The 13,769-nt window shown below is 40.4% G+C and overlaps 1 protein-coding gene across 1 annotated transcript; it reads left to right on the forward strand.

Annotated features, from left to right (window-relative positions):
* Positions 1-689: 689 nt before the first annotated feature.
* On the forward strand, positions 690-10,892 carry mknk2b (MAPK interacting serine/threonine kinase 2b). The gene is made up of 14 exons (XM_077606876.1): positions 690-821; positions 1,295-1,501; positions 1,738-1,828; positions 1,951-2,052; positions 2,123-2,220; positions 3,844-3,923; positions 4,064-4,137; positions 4,261-4,365; positions 4,486-4,541; positions 4,666-4,761; positions 7,538-7,732; positions 7,816-7,980; positions 8,044-8,084; positions 8,164-10,892. Exons 2-14 carry the CDS (start codon positions 1,451-1,453, stop codon positions 8,441-8,443), a joined length of 1,434 nt encoding a protein of 477 aa, XP_077463002.1. The 5' UTR covers positions 690-821; positions 1,295-1,450; the 3' UTR covers positions 8,444-10,892.
* The last annotated feature ends 2,877 nt before the right edge of the window (positions 10,893-13,769 follow it).

Here is a 13,769-nt window from a genome sequence, read left to right on the forward strand (position 1 = left end):
TGGCCACCCCTGCTCTATACAGTACTGTACATATTCTCTCCATTTTATTATTATTATTTTTTCAGTACAAACCAATGCGTGTTACTTATACAAGCCTTAAACATACAAATGCACGTATATAAACCTTCAATATACTTATATAGGCCTTAAACATAAATTATAATACAAAATATAGCACTGAATCAACTTACAAACAAATTCAATTTATGAACAATCGCTCGGAACCTAACTCGTTCGTGAGTAGGGGAGCGTCTGTATAGCCAAAACAGAACAGAATTACAAGCATATTTCTGTGTTGCTCTGTCACCCTTGCGTCATCTGACAAAAAAAGTCCAGTGATTTTAGTGACTGCATTGTCAAAACTGGTGGATCATGTCTGTCGACATGTTGCACCAGCCTGATCATGCTCCGCCCAATAATAAACGCAAAATCACAACGCCGACGTCACGTGACGGTTTGCGTTTCAAACATCCTGTTCGAGAGCTCCAGACTGGAAAAAATATATATCTTTAGGTATTATTTCAAATGAGCACTTTGTGTTGACCCTTTTTCCCGGTAAAATTGTTAATAAGGGGCAAAATGAGGCGCAGATAACAAGGCCCGTTTCTAGAGAACACGAGACGCTTTTTGCATGCTGACGCAACCTGAAGAAGTAGGGGGCGTGGCCAGGGAGGAGCCTATCAGCCATGAGGTTATAAAAGCGCTGCAGCAGCCGTTATTCGGGCACCTTCCACGTCCTCTCAATCGGCTTTCGCCCCCCTCCACTGTCCTCCGCGGCTCCCATCACGAAGCTAACACTGGAGCTGTAAATTATTTCCCCGGTAAGTTACATTTTTTCTTTCTATTTCTGTTTTTTAGCAGTTTTTCAGCAGAACCCAGCACGTTATTTCTGAAGCGAATGGTTCATTCCATCGTGCGCTGCAAATGGTATAAACTACATGAATGTGATTTAGGTCTTTGAATGAGCGTTTTGGCAATGTTGGAATATAAGCAAGCAGATTTTGTTGCTGTATTGTGATGATTACTTAAAAACAACTTTATGGCAGCTGCTACGCGGCTGGCTTATTAGTAGGCACGCGTTTGTTTAGCGTTCAGGCCTATTTTTAAATTCTGTACTTTTAAATAGTTGAAAATATGCGCTTCTTTTGCCAAGTGTCATGCATAGGTATTTGGAATACGTTGATATATCGGTATTGTTGAGCATAGGGGCTAATCTGGTCTATTTATTTATTTTATCACATTTTTGCAGCGTTTTTTTGAGGTAAAAAGCGTTACATCATTGCTTTGTCCTCAGGGCTCCGGTTTAAAGCGCCGCAGAAAGCTTGCCATCCTGCACCAGTGTGATCTCTCGAAACTGTCTCTGAAACATCTCGTTTCGGAGAAAGTGCCGTTGGATAGGCCACACAAACAATCGCGATCTCCCAAAACAAATCGCTCAAACCGAAGCAAAATGGTGCAAAACAAGATTAGCGAAGTCACTGGATTCCATCGCTCTTTTAAGGTTTGTGTTCTGTATGTTTTAGGGGCTTTTTTGGCACACTGGTGTGTGAGAACTGCTAACATTCAACACATTTGTTGCGAGTGGGTGGGTGCCAATCTACTGTACATGAAGTTGAGCATGAGTCTTAAAGATCTGTATTGTAGTTTTTGTTTTCTTTGGAAAACAATTGCTCTCATAGCCAGCATTGCATTTGTATCCATTTATGATTTACTTATTGCAATATCTTAACTTACCAGGGCCAAAATCCCTTTGAAGCAGATGACTTCACCAAAAATGGATCTCATCTTATTGATTCAACTTTTGATTTTGAGTCCTCCCAAAGGCATGGTGGGTAATATTATTTGATTGGTAATGCTTTAGTGCCAGAGTGAGCCATGCTATGTTGCTGCTTTCCAGTGTTTACATACAAATATTTCACTTTATAATAATTTGTTTCTTGTTTTTGACAGATTTACCTTCCAGCCAGCCCATTGACATCCCTGATGCCAAGAAGAGAAACAAGAAGAAGAAGCGTTGCAGGGCAACAGATAGTTTCTCAGGACGTTTTGAAGGTAACATAATTGTCAAAGATTTCCTGCGTGCACCAAATGTCCACAATTCAACTTTTTCAACCGCTTTCAGATGTCTACAGACTACAGGATGAAGTGCTGGGAGAGGGTGCCTATGCCAGGGTGCAGACTTGCATAAACCTTATTACCAACAAAGAATATGCGGTCAAGGTAAGGCATTATTCGCCCCGATTGAAATTCTTAGCTTACGGCTGACACTTAAGCCTAAATGTACCATGTTTATTCAAGTCTCCCATTGAAGGATGTTTTGGTTCAAAAGCCGGATATTTAACGCTTTACATTGGCAAGCGCATGACTCTTTGTGTGCTATTGCTGCTCTGGAATTAGCTGCAGTCAGCAGACACGCCTCTCGCTGTTTTTACATGCAGCCTATCAGAGAAGAAGGATGTCTATTCCCACCCATTCACTTGATTCCTATTGCCTGCACAGTTGATGCTCTGAGAGAGAGAGAACATTGTGTGCTGCCAAAACAAAACCCACATATAGAGGAGGGGTGTGGGCGGTGCAAGTTGAACATTGTGACCCAGGCTGTTTACACTCTTTTATTCCGCATTTTACATTTCTTCACTTGGGAAGACACGCCTCGTTAGGAAGACTTCCTTCTCTTAAAACTGTAGATCCTTGCATAGGTATGCAAAATGTTGGGTATCATGGCACCAGCGGCCTTTTCTATGTTCATCAAAGCAAAGTCCTACAGTTGGTCCCAATAGACCACATCCATATAATCCAAATGATTAAAGACGAAAGGACATTTGTTTGTATGACGACGATCTGTTGCCGTTTACTCTGACACGGGATGGCAGATCCCCATGGGAGTTTGCCAGTCGAGTGTAGAAAGCGTGTGGAACGGGTCATTTGCTTGTCGGAGGGGGTTCAGACTCCTCCTGCCAGATGTCCTGTCTACCATCCCCCCGACGGACGCGGTCCGTGTGTGAGCTCCTTGTGTTGCAGTTGTAACAAAGCCTAGCCACCAAATGCAAGCAGCAGCCTGCAGTTGTATAATGGCTACCTGGCTCGGGATTTTATTCTGTATATCATTTAGACATATAGTTGACCCTGTTGTCTGAACTCTTGTAGTCGTTTGTGCTGCTGACTCAGACTGGGTGAACGCAAGGGGCTTTGGAGTGCTCACAGCGCTCTTGTCTGTGCATTAATCCCAGAGGCATGGCAATACTGGGCCTCAATAGCGACTGTAATCCAGCTACTAGGAAGAGAAACATGCACAACATCCAAGCAAACAATAACGGTTCAGGACTGGAACATTCAGGCCTTTTGCATTGGTGTCAGCAGTCTATCGTTCTCTTGGCATGATGCTTTACTGATGGCCCCTCAGCCGGTAAGCTCCCCCAGAGCCAGAACACGGTTCTATTTACAGAGCGTGTTTTGTTTTTACCCTAAACAGTTCGTGATTATCTCATGGAATGCTTGAAAGAATCCTTAAGAGCAGTTGGGATTTAAATAAAACTGACGTGTGACACTAAACATAGAGATGCTGTGTGACTTTCTTCATTATCATGGGTTGGCTGGATGCACTGAAAGTAGGTTAAAGTAGCTTTGCAAGTGTGTCACAGGGTGGGGTGCATTTTGGGAAGGAGGGGAAACGGAGGACTGTGCTTAACTTGGCACCACATATGGAACATGTAATCTACTCTTGGTGCGCCCATTTTGTGGTGCAGAAATACTTAAACATAACACACCATGTGCTTTATCACTATTTCATATGACTTGTTTCTGTCTTAACCAACTGAAATATGCCTTTTTTCCCCTCTGCAGATAATTGAAAAAAGGCCAGGCCACAGCCGCAGCCGTGTCTTTCGGGAGGTCGAAATGCTCTACCAATGCCAGGGCCACAGGTAGCATATTTGATCAGTAATTCAGGAAAAATCCAACTTCATCACTTTCGACCCTATGTACTTAATGTCCTAGTCTTTAGACTTTTAATACTATTGTCAAAAAGTACTACGCCTACTAAATACCTGCGTCTTTTTCTCAGTAACATCCTTGAATTGGTGGAGTTCTTTGAAGAGGAGGACAAATTCTATCTGGTGTTTGAAAAGCTTAGAGGAGGTCAGTGGATTGCTACTTGTTTCCCAGCAGTGTTTGTTTAACCATGAAAAACACACGGCATGCCTGGTTTTTCATTTGTTTTGTTTAAATAGCTGACTTTCTCATGTCGCCCCCTCCCTTTAGGGTCAATTTTGGCACACATTCACAAGAGGCAGCACTTCAGTGAACAAGAAGCCAGAGTTGTCGTGCAGGATATTGCCAAAGCCTTGGATTTCCTGCATAACAAAGGTGAGCATGTTGACAAATCCTGTTAAAAGTAACAAAATTACCAAAATTTTGACATTTTGACTGGTTGTTTTAATTCTAATATACCAACTAAAACGGTGACTCTGCCTTGTTCATTTCCAGGAATGGCACACCGAGATCTCAAACCTGAAAACATCCTTTGTGAAAGTGCAGACAAGGTGAGTCAGTACATAGAATTTTGTCTCCTTCAACTATTGTAAACTAACATTGCAATTAATAGCTACAGTTGCGCTGAAATGATTTAACAGGATCATGTTAAGATCTTAAGTCTTCTTCTCTTAGATTTCACCTGTGAAGATTTGTGACTTTGACCTGGGCAGTGGTATCAAACTGAACAGTGACAGTTCACCTATCTCCACCCCTGAGCTTCTGACACCTGTAAGTTTGTGATTATATTTTTCTAACACACTATAAACTGTGGTTGGTTGCATTAAGAACTCTTACATGCAGTCTATAGTAGAGAGTGAAATTCCAAAACCTGTAAGAGATAAACAACAAAATGCAACCAGAAGTCTTGAGTTTTGAAGGAATGGTAATTCTGGACTATAAATGAAAGAATCAGTGGATTACTAAAACTACCCCCCCCCCCCCCCCCCCCCAAAAAAAAAACTTTTCCCTGCATGTAAAACAAAACTTTGACCGACTTGTGATATTGTGCAAATCTAGTGTTGAGTCTGGTTTCTGTAGTTGTTTTGAACCTTTCCTCTGTGCAGTTGTCTTTTCCAGGCAGATAAGTGCTGTTTTTAAAGCTGTAAACTGCCTTTATCAAATACAGTCTGAGGGCCTATTGGTCCCACATGGTGGTGTCAGGTGGTGCTCACTAATCAGTATTTCATAGTCCTACCCTGGCACCATTCGGTTTACCTTATCACTTCTCGGTGTCAGAAGTTCCCTGCTAGATATGCCCGAGTGTAAGGTACACGTCCTACTTATCAGTTGTAAATAATCACGCCATTGACTTTGAGGTTATGATTGTTCAACTTGGCAGGGGTGTCACAATGTGAAGCAAATGTGCCCAGAAAAGTAGGATGCTTGCCAGGTATTGGTCCTGGCCTTTGCCATTTGTTGACACAGTTGCAGTGTTTGTAGTCTGAGTTAGCTGGGCGAATGGACAAGAGCAGGTGAAAGGCGAGTTGGTTTAGCTTGCAGGAATGTTGTGTGTTGGGGTGGTGATCACAGTTGTTGGAAACTTCATCACCCCATTGAGAATGTAATGAATGGAGAGCCCTATATAGGACTGAAAGTTACTTGATTTTTGGCCTATCGGATGTTTCAACGACATAAAATTGTGATTTACTCTAAAGATTTTTAGTTGGAAACATAAAAGCCTTTGGAAGTCAGGATGGGAGAGGAACTTTGAGGCCATTTGTGTTGTGTAGTCCTTGCAAAACAACACACAAAAGCCCTGTGAGGTATGATGGAAACATTGACCCAACGCTGCTTTTTTAAAGGCTCAATGGCTCCCCCAACCCTGTGTTTTTGTTATGCTTTTTCATACAAAGGAGATCAACAAGGTTTATTCTAGATGATTTTACCCTGCCCCTCCCATACCTAGCAACTGATATGTGATTGGCTAGAGGGCTGGGAGGGGGGCGGTCACTGGGAGGGGCAAACCATCAGCCTGCTCGCTTGTGTTTTTCCTCTTTGCCTTGGTCTCACCATTTATCAGATTTGAAGTTCTGCTGCCTCCTTGCTACGTTTGTGCAGTTGCATTTGCATAACATAGTCTCGGTAAATTGCATTTTTATGTTGTGCCACTTATATATTTTTTTTGCAAGGCCGAGCAATATGGGTAGGGGGACCCTTTCTGAGTGAAGGATTGATATTAGTATATACCAAGAATGAACAATGCCCAAGTGTTTGCTGTGCACTATTTTGGGAAATGGCCAGAATACAAAATGGAGGTGTTACATTGAAACAGTTTGAATCATCCAAAATTGAAGCTGCTTTATGACCACTGTCCCATGAGTTAGTCCTTCTAAAGCCTCACCAAATAATCTTGTTAACAAACATCAGCAGAGTGCAGCTTAAGTGGTTTCATTATGGGCTCACTAGTCACATGATCATGAAGTCTTGAATGTGCTTCATGCATGGAGTGTGCAGAGATGTTTAAAGTGAATGTTGGATGTACTGCGTGTGGATCGAACTGGAGGATCGGGTTCAGCGCTAGCCTTGATACTCTTATTTCACTGGCAGATTCATTTGAAAGCATGTGGCACAAACAAACTTTGTTGTTGGCCACCTTTTGGAAATGGTTTACATAAAGTGCCCAGCATTGCATTTTTAGGGGGGGGGCACATTCTCTGTGCTTTTTGTCTGCGGGGGCAGGCTGTCCAGACTTGTTGATGGGAGAAATGTGGGGGTTGGGATTTTCTCCTGCGACAGAAGCAGCTTTGTCTGATAGCAGATTCCTGTGCAGTACATTTCGTGTCATAAATTTGGAGGAGGGAACTGCCCGGATGTTGTGTAATAGTGTTGCTCAATGTAAACATGGCCTCATGCAAATGAAAAGGGAGGCGTGTCTTCTGTTGCCTAACCAAACTGCACTTATTTTTAGTTTAACGGCTAACATTTAGGTAGGTGGGCCAAAGATGGAATAAGCTATAGGACATGTCATCTTTCACTGTGCAGTAGAAATTCTGAATGGACTGACCTGCTTCTATTTGTTCCATTAATTCACTGAGTTTTTCCTGCTTTACAAATTATGTAACGGGTTATAGTCGGGCCAGTCTGTGGTTCTGCAAGATGGCCAATCCTCTTTGCTGGGCTCAGTGTTTGGCCTATTTCCTGTCTTGGATACATAACAAGTCAGCGCTCAGCCTCCCTTTGCCCTCGGTCCACTGTGTACATCTGGCCGATCCAAGTTATGACTCAATTTTCCTGCAGGCCTACCTCATTTGATGCAGGGCAGGGGCGTTGCACAACATGTTATTTACTTACCACACGGAGAAAAACCTAACTGTCTTTTTTTCATCTGGCCCATCCTTCCCAATAAGCATGTGACTCTCTCAAAACTTGCCCCGTGCCTCTAGCATGAAACAGAGGTGTCAGCTGAACTGAGGAATGTGAGGAGCAGCAGCTAAAGAAAACACTCCACTCTTCCTACTTTGCCTTTTAGCCTGCCTGCGGTTAACCCATGCGTTTTTCCCATCAGTGCGGCTCTGCAGAATACATGGCACCTGAAGTTGTGGAGGCTTTCAGCGAGGAGGCCACCATTTATGATAAGAGATGTGACCTCTGGAGCCTGGGAGTCATCTTGTACATCATGCTGAGCGGTTACCCACCTTTTGTAGGCCACTGTGGGGGTGACTGTGGCTGGGAGTTGGGGGAACCCTGCCACAGATGTCAGGTGAGAATGAGAAATGATCATTCAGGGCTTTGGTGGAAAATGTTTGAATTTTTTTTGAAAGATCTATTTTCTTTCTCTACTAGAACACCCTGTTTGAAAGTATTCAGGAAGCAAAGTATGAGTTTCCTGACAAAGACTGGGCTCATATCGCCTCAAGTGCCAAAGACCTGATATCCAGACTACTGGTTCGGGATGCCAAAAATCGCCTTAGTGCTAGCCAGGTGCTACGGCATCCTTGGGTGCATGGGGTGAGTGCCCAACCAGCATGATACTCTGTAGTTCTGTTCCAGTAATGTGATTGTCTTTTTCAGGATGCATCTGACATTTTGCCAACACTGGTTTTTCACCAGAGGTAAGGCATGCACATTGTTTACTTCCTATAAACGGCACCTTTTTCTGTCCTATGAAAATAATGCCCCCCTCCTCATCAGGAACAGCAATGCAAGGGATCTGACATTCTTTGCCGACAAGGCCATGGCTGTGAACCGGCAGCTGGCCGAACAGGATGGCATGGAAGAGCAGCAGCAGCAGCAGCTGGAGACCCCCTTTGTGGTCAATGCTGCCGGATCTTCCATGCGCCTGTCTCCTCCTTCCAACTCAAAGCTGGCCAGGCGAAGGCAGTGCAACAGCCAGCTCAAGGGCGGCCCCGTCTCTGCTGCTGAACTCCGTCAGCTCCTGGCCCCTCTTGTAATTGTGGGGGACTGTGCCTGATTATTATTATTGTTTATTTTTATTTTTTTAGTTATTTTTTTGTCAACGTTGACCTCAGACCTTCTGCGAAGATCAAAGACCCGCTACTCTCCTTGTCTGTCTGACTTTAGCTAGCCTTGGTCCCTCGCCATTCAGGCTCTTTCTGCCTCGCTGTAAGAGGAGACCGCAGCTCTTTTCTAAATGCCTTTTGACCCTCCGCAGCACTTCTAAAGTACATAAGCCCAGGGCCTGCCAATTCAGATGCACGTCCAGGTTTTTGGGGCAGGCGGTTTAGGATAAAAGTTTTTTTTCTAAGTTATGTTCCCCCACCCCTTTTCTTGACATTTATTTTAAACTTAGCTCAGACACCAAAGGACAACCTATCGTGCTGCTCCCATGTTACAACTGGATCCACTGTGAATTAAAGTTGTCTGGAATGTTCTTTTTGCCTGTATGTATCTGCATGAACAGTCAATCTGCACATACATACAAGCTTATGCAATATGCCAAGATGAAGGTGTACATATGGGGTTGGAAGAGCTGTAAGCCAATGCTGTCTGTGCCTGGTGCAGTTATTGTGTGGCTGAGGATTTGTTAAAGCTTGATTTTTTTTTTTTTTTGTAACTTTTTTTTCTTTTTTGGGGGGGGTGTTAGTAAAATTACATTATGAATTTGGAATCTATTAGGTTTGGTGGCCATTCAGTTGAAGCTCCAAGAGCAGAGAATGTCTGTACACTGCCAGCCATCATGTAATTAATGGGCTGATTTATACAGTTATGCTCAATGATCATTTGCCATACTGTTCAGTGCCACACTTCTAAAGCTACCCCCTAAAATATGGGCTGACATCCTTGAACAATGTCTGGTATGTTGCTCAGAATATTTTCTTTGTTGGTGAAGAAATAATGATGTCACATAGCCACACAGAGTGCTTACAATTTTTCATTTTTGTATGTATATTTTTTTTTTTTACAAAATATGCAAATCAATGTATGCATCAGTTCTAACCTTTCATTTTTGGCTATGAAGGTTAGAAATCCCTTGATTGTTAGGGTTTGAAAAAGCACATTTTGACGATGGGACCTCGTCATTTAATTGAATACACTTATTCAGACCATCAGCATTGTTTTGCGTTATCTTTTCGATGAGATGCCAATGACTAAAATGGTTTTATTTTTTTTCTATAGACAAAAAAAAAGGAAAAACATTCCATAAAACAAAAAAAGTGTTCCACAAACATGTAGCTGTATTATGTTTACCTTGTTTTTTTTGTTCATGTTTAAAACTCCATGTGAATGCCACTTTTTCATTTTTGTATGGCTTTAGTTTATACTCAGTGGTTGTCATGGAGGTGATCTTGAGTTCAGGTGGAGCCACAGTAGGTTTCCTTCAGTTATGTTCTTTATGAGAGTCAGCAAAAGTTTTAGTTGAACTGGAGCGTTGGTGTCCTGACAGAAATGTTGTATTAATGATCATGATTGGCAATAATTCACTTCTTTCCGATTGAGGTAAAAGTTCATTATGTGACTCATAGGTGTTGGCAATGAAATGATACCTGTTTTGAGAAATTGGGTTCAAGTCATGACTGGCACATTGATGCACAGGTCTTAACATAGCAGGCAGGTGCTGATAATCCACTGCCAGTCCTACATTAATGGTACTCTGGAAATGGTGACCTTAAAAGATGCACTCTGCTGATAACAGGACACTGTAATAGCTCTCAAAACCACCTTTTTAAATGCAACATGGGATTTTTTTCTGTCTTATAATAAGACTTATGAATTATGCAGGTTTCTTCTCTCTTTGGGAAACTACTTTGGAAAATCTTAATGAATTAAGCTGATGATTAAGGCAATTGGGGTGGCTTGTAAAACTCCTAATACAATTCAGTATTTGTTATCTCCCAAGTATCAACTATTGAAAGTTGCGTTCAGGCACGCAAAGAGCCTAAAGGAAAAGATCCTTATTGGTCTGAATAAGTTCTGTGTCATGAAGCATTTCTACTTTGATTTTGTAAAATGGCAGTTTCAACACTGTTATGGGGGAAAGTTCAATTCTAAGCCTTTCACTTTTGTTTTTGTCATTTTGATGTAAAGTGTTCAATTCATTCATGTGGAACAGTTGAAACCCCATATTTGAAAGAATTTATAATCCATAAACACCGATCAAAAACTTTCCAACAGATCTTATCCAGTCTGAGTTTAACAATCCTGCCTGAGGTAGAGAAAGTCCTTGACCTGAAAGTTCAGCGCAAAAGGCTGATTTTAGCATCCTCTTGATAACCTCGGGAAATTACGTTCAGAAAAACAAATTACCCTCAAATGCACAAAACAGTTTTGGATTTAAGATAAGCACTTTACTGTACCATGTGAATGAGTGCAGTTCACTCAAGGCAACACTTAAAAACAGTTGTTCCAGAATTTTCTATTGTTTTCTAAAAAAAAAAAAGGCAATAAAATGCTTCTAAATACTCACGTGTTTGCTCATTGAGTTCCTGTAAAGTTTAAAGGGGTTTGCTAGAAATCTGATACTGGCATGAGTTTGCTTCCCTCACTAGTTTCACATTAACTAGCATTATCTGTTGACCATGGCTAAGGGAGCAGTAAATGATATCAGTCACACTCCCTGATATTTGAGTGGCGTGATGCGTCCTTGGCTGTTGGTAAATATAGGCTTACTTGTCACTGAAATGTGACATGAAAGTAATTTGACTTTGCTGTTGGGTTTTCCCCAAGTGATGTAACTTGCTGCAAGAGCTGTTGATTCACCCTGGGGAGAAGAAATGGCTTTGGAATGCCATCTTGAGTTGTATGGAAGTTGAACATCTTTCAAAATAACAAAATGTGGAATGCTGCTGTAAGTTTTACAAATAGAAGTTCACAAAGGTACAAATAGGAAATCGAATGCCCCAAAATTAATTGAATAGAATGCCTATATTGTCTAAACCACTGATAAGATTTCCCCCTTAAGTGAAAATGTCTAATGCTAAAGTAAAAACAGCGTACACAGTATTTATTGGAAATGTATTAGTAACACAAGCCATGATGGGTTCATTTGCTCAAACTATCCACTATCGACTTATCATATTAAAGGTATCATTGGTTCTGGCACTCTTTGTCCATGTTTTGGTTTGATTTGATGCACCAACCATGCGGTTCACTCAGACTGCCAGTAAATCAGAAAATAGCGGTTGATTTTATAATATACCAACATACAAATTACAAAGCAATATTTCCTGAATTGTTGATGATGCATTTAACATATTTGAATTAAAACCAATACAGCATATCCCAAAAATTAAGTTTTATGTTTTGCATACTAATCAATTGTGTATGAGTATTTTTACCCCAAAACACAGACAATGAGATAGATCACATGTGTCAAAGTGGCGGCCCGGGGGCCAAATCTGGCCCGCCGCATCATTTTGTGTGGCCCGGGAAAGTAAATCATGAGTGCCGACTTTCTGTTTTAGGATCAAATTAAAATGAAGAGTATAGATGTATATTACATTTCCTGATTTCCCCCCTTTTAAATCAATAATTTTAATTTTTTAATCCATTTTTCTGTGTTTTTAGTTCAAAAATCATTTTGTAAAATCTAAAAATATATGTTAAAAAAAGCTAAAATAAACATTGTTTTAGATCTATTAAAAAACTGAATATTCAGGGCTTTTAATCCAGTTCTTTTAATCCATTTATATAAAAAAATCTAAATATTATATCTAAAATGGTCCGGCCCCATGAAATCCAGTTGACGTTAAAGTGGCCCGCGAACCAACCCGAGTCTGACACCCCTGAGATAGATAAACCAAAAAAGGTTCTAACAAAACATGGGGACATTGCAGTATTGTACATTGTATGATGCAAGGTGAATTGCAGCTCATTTTGATTCCATACAGAATAACTTCTTCATTACACAACATGTTTTCAGCCTTGGCAGCATAAAATAGAGGAAGTAACATGACGCAACTGCAGTGTGACTTTTGTCCACTCAACATGAGGCGCGGCTGGGTTCAAACGATCCTTATGTAGTACCTATCGCCCTCTTGTGGAATATATACGTACATACACGTATATTTTTTTACATGTAGTACTACTTACTGTATACTATATATATTCCACTATAGTATATCCAACTTTGACCTTTGGGTATGGTAGACTTATATTACATCTATTTATAATTATAATGTGAAAATGCCACATTCTACACCAAAATAGTGTTTTTATTAAATACATGATAAAGTATTAAAGACCTGTATCACATGACACAGGCAACACTCCTGTGGCTAATGAGGTAATTAAGAATGAGAGTGTAAAAAAAGCACACATGTTGTGGCGTAGTTTTTAAAGAAAGTTTCACGTAGGCTTATCACAGGGGACTTAACATTTATTTTGTATTAACCTGTTTTTCTAACAATAGTTTATTATATGGTAGTTCAAATTGAATTATTTTCTATACACAAATGTTGCTTCTAAACTGTTTGGGATAGTCAAAGAGGATTTTTATTATTAGACAACTAAGTCCTTAATCACAAAGTTTGTAAAAATTGTTTCTTCTGAGCTGGGAGTAGATTGAGTTTATTAGTTTAAAAAATGAAGTTTAACTTGATGGGGGAGTTTCAATAGGCCTTAAATAGAAATCTAAGCTTTTCAGTAAAATGTCATTTGATCTATAAATCCTTTGAATGCCTATGTCTAACAACTTAATGTATTTTCACAGGATGCTGTTTTAACAGGAAAGAAAGAGGATGGATTCTGAACAGGTATCTTAACTATTATTGGAAATTACATTTCTTGTTTCTGTTAAAATTGGCATTTAAACTTTCTCTATCAAGCTGAATTCACATTTTGCCCTCATGAGACCTTGTGCGTTTTAAACTGTTTTCAAACGTGGCAGGTCATCTATACGCATGTATACTCAACAATTTCTAAAGCCACTATTCCTTAACCTTGATTGGAAAATGTTTTTTGGCCATGGAGAAATGAAGTGTTTCATGACAAGGCAAAGGATGATTTTACTGAATTTTCTTCCAACATCAATGCAGACTGCAAGCATTTTATATAATTTCAAGTTTAGTTTACCTATCTGTCATGCATTTTATCAATGATACTTTTTTATAATTGCCATTTTAGTTTCTATAGCTGATTTCAGTATTGCTACTGATGTTGGTACTATAAATTTAAATCTCATTTTGATGTGCACGTTGTTCTGATGGAAGTCTGTTCAAGCTGGGTATGATGCCAAACTCTAGTCTAGTGTCTTATAAAGATTATGTTGCTTTAAACACTGTTTATTTCCCCTTTGGTGAAGGTTGTATTGAATACTTCAATGTCATCTTGCTCAGATA

The sequence above is a fragment of the Stigmatopora argus genome, chromosome 8 (assembly GCF_051989625.1).
Source record: "Stigmatopora argus isolate UIUO_Sarg chromosome 8, RoL_Sarg_1.0, whole genome shotgun sequence".
Taxonomy (NCBI): Eukaryota; Metazoa; Chordata; class Actinopteri; order Syngnathiformes; family Syngnathidae; genus Stigmatopora; species Stigmatopora argus.

Excerpts from the sequence above, each read along its gene's own strand:
- mknk2b (XM_077606876.1), top strand. The coding sequence starts at position 1,451 with ATGGTGCAAAACAAGATTAGCGAAGTCACTGGATTCCATCGCTCTTTT. Across the intron at positions 1,829-1,950 it reads TGAGTCCTCCCAAAGGCATG|ATTTACCTTCCAGCCAGCCC; the intron begins GTGGGTAATATT and ends TGTTTTTGACAG. Across the intron at positions 3,924-4,063 it reads TACCAATGCCAGGGCCACAG|TAACATCCTTGAATTGGTGG; the intron begins GTAGCATATTTG and ends TCTTTTTCTCAG.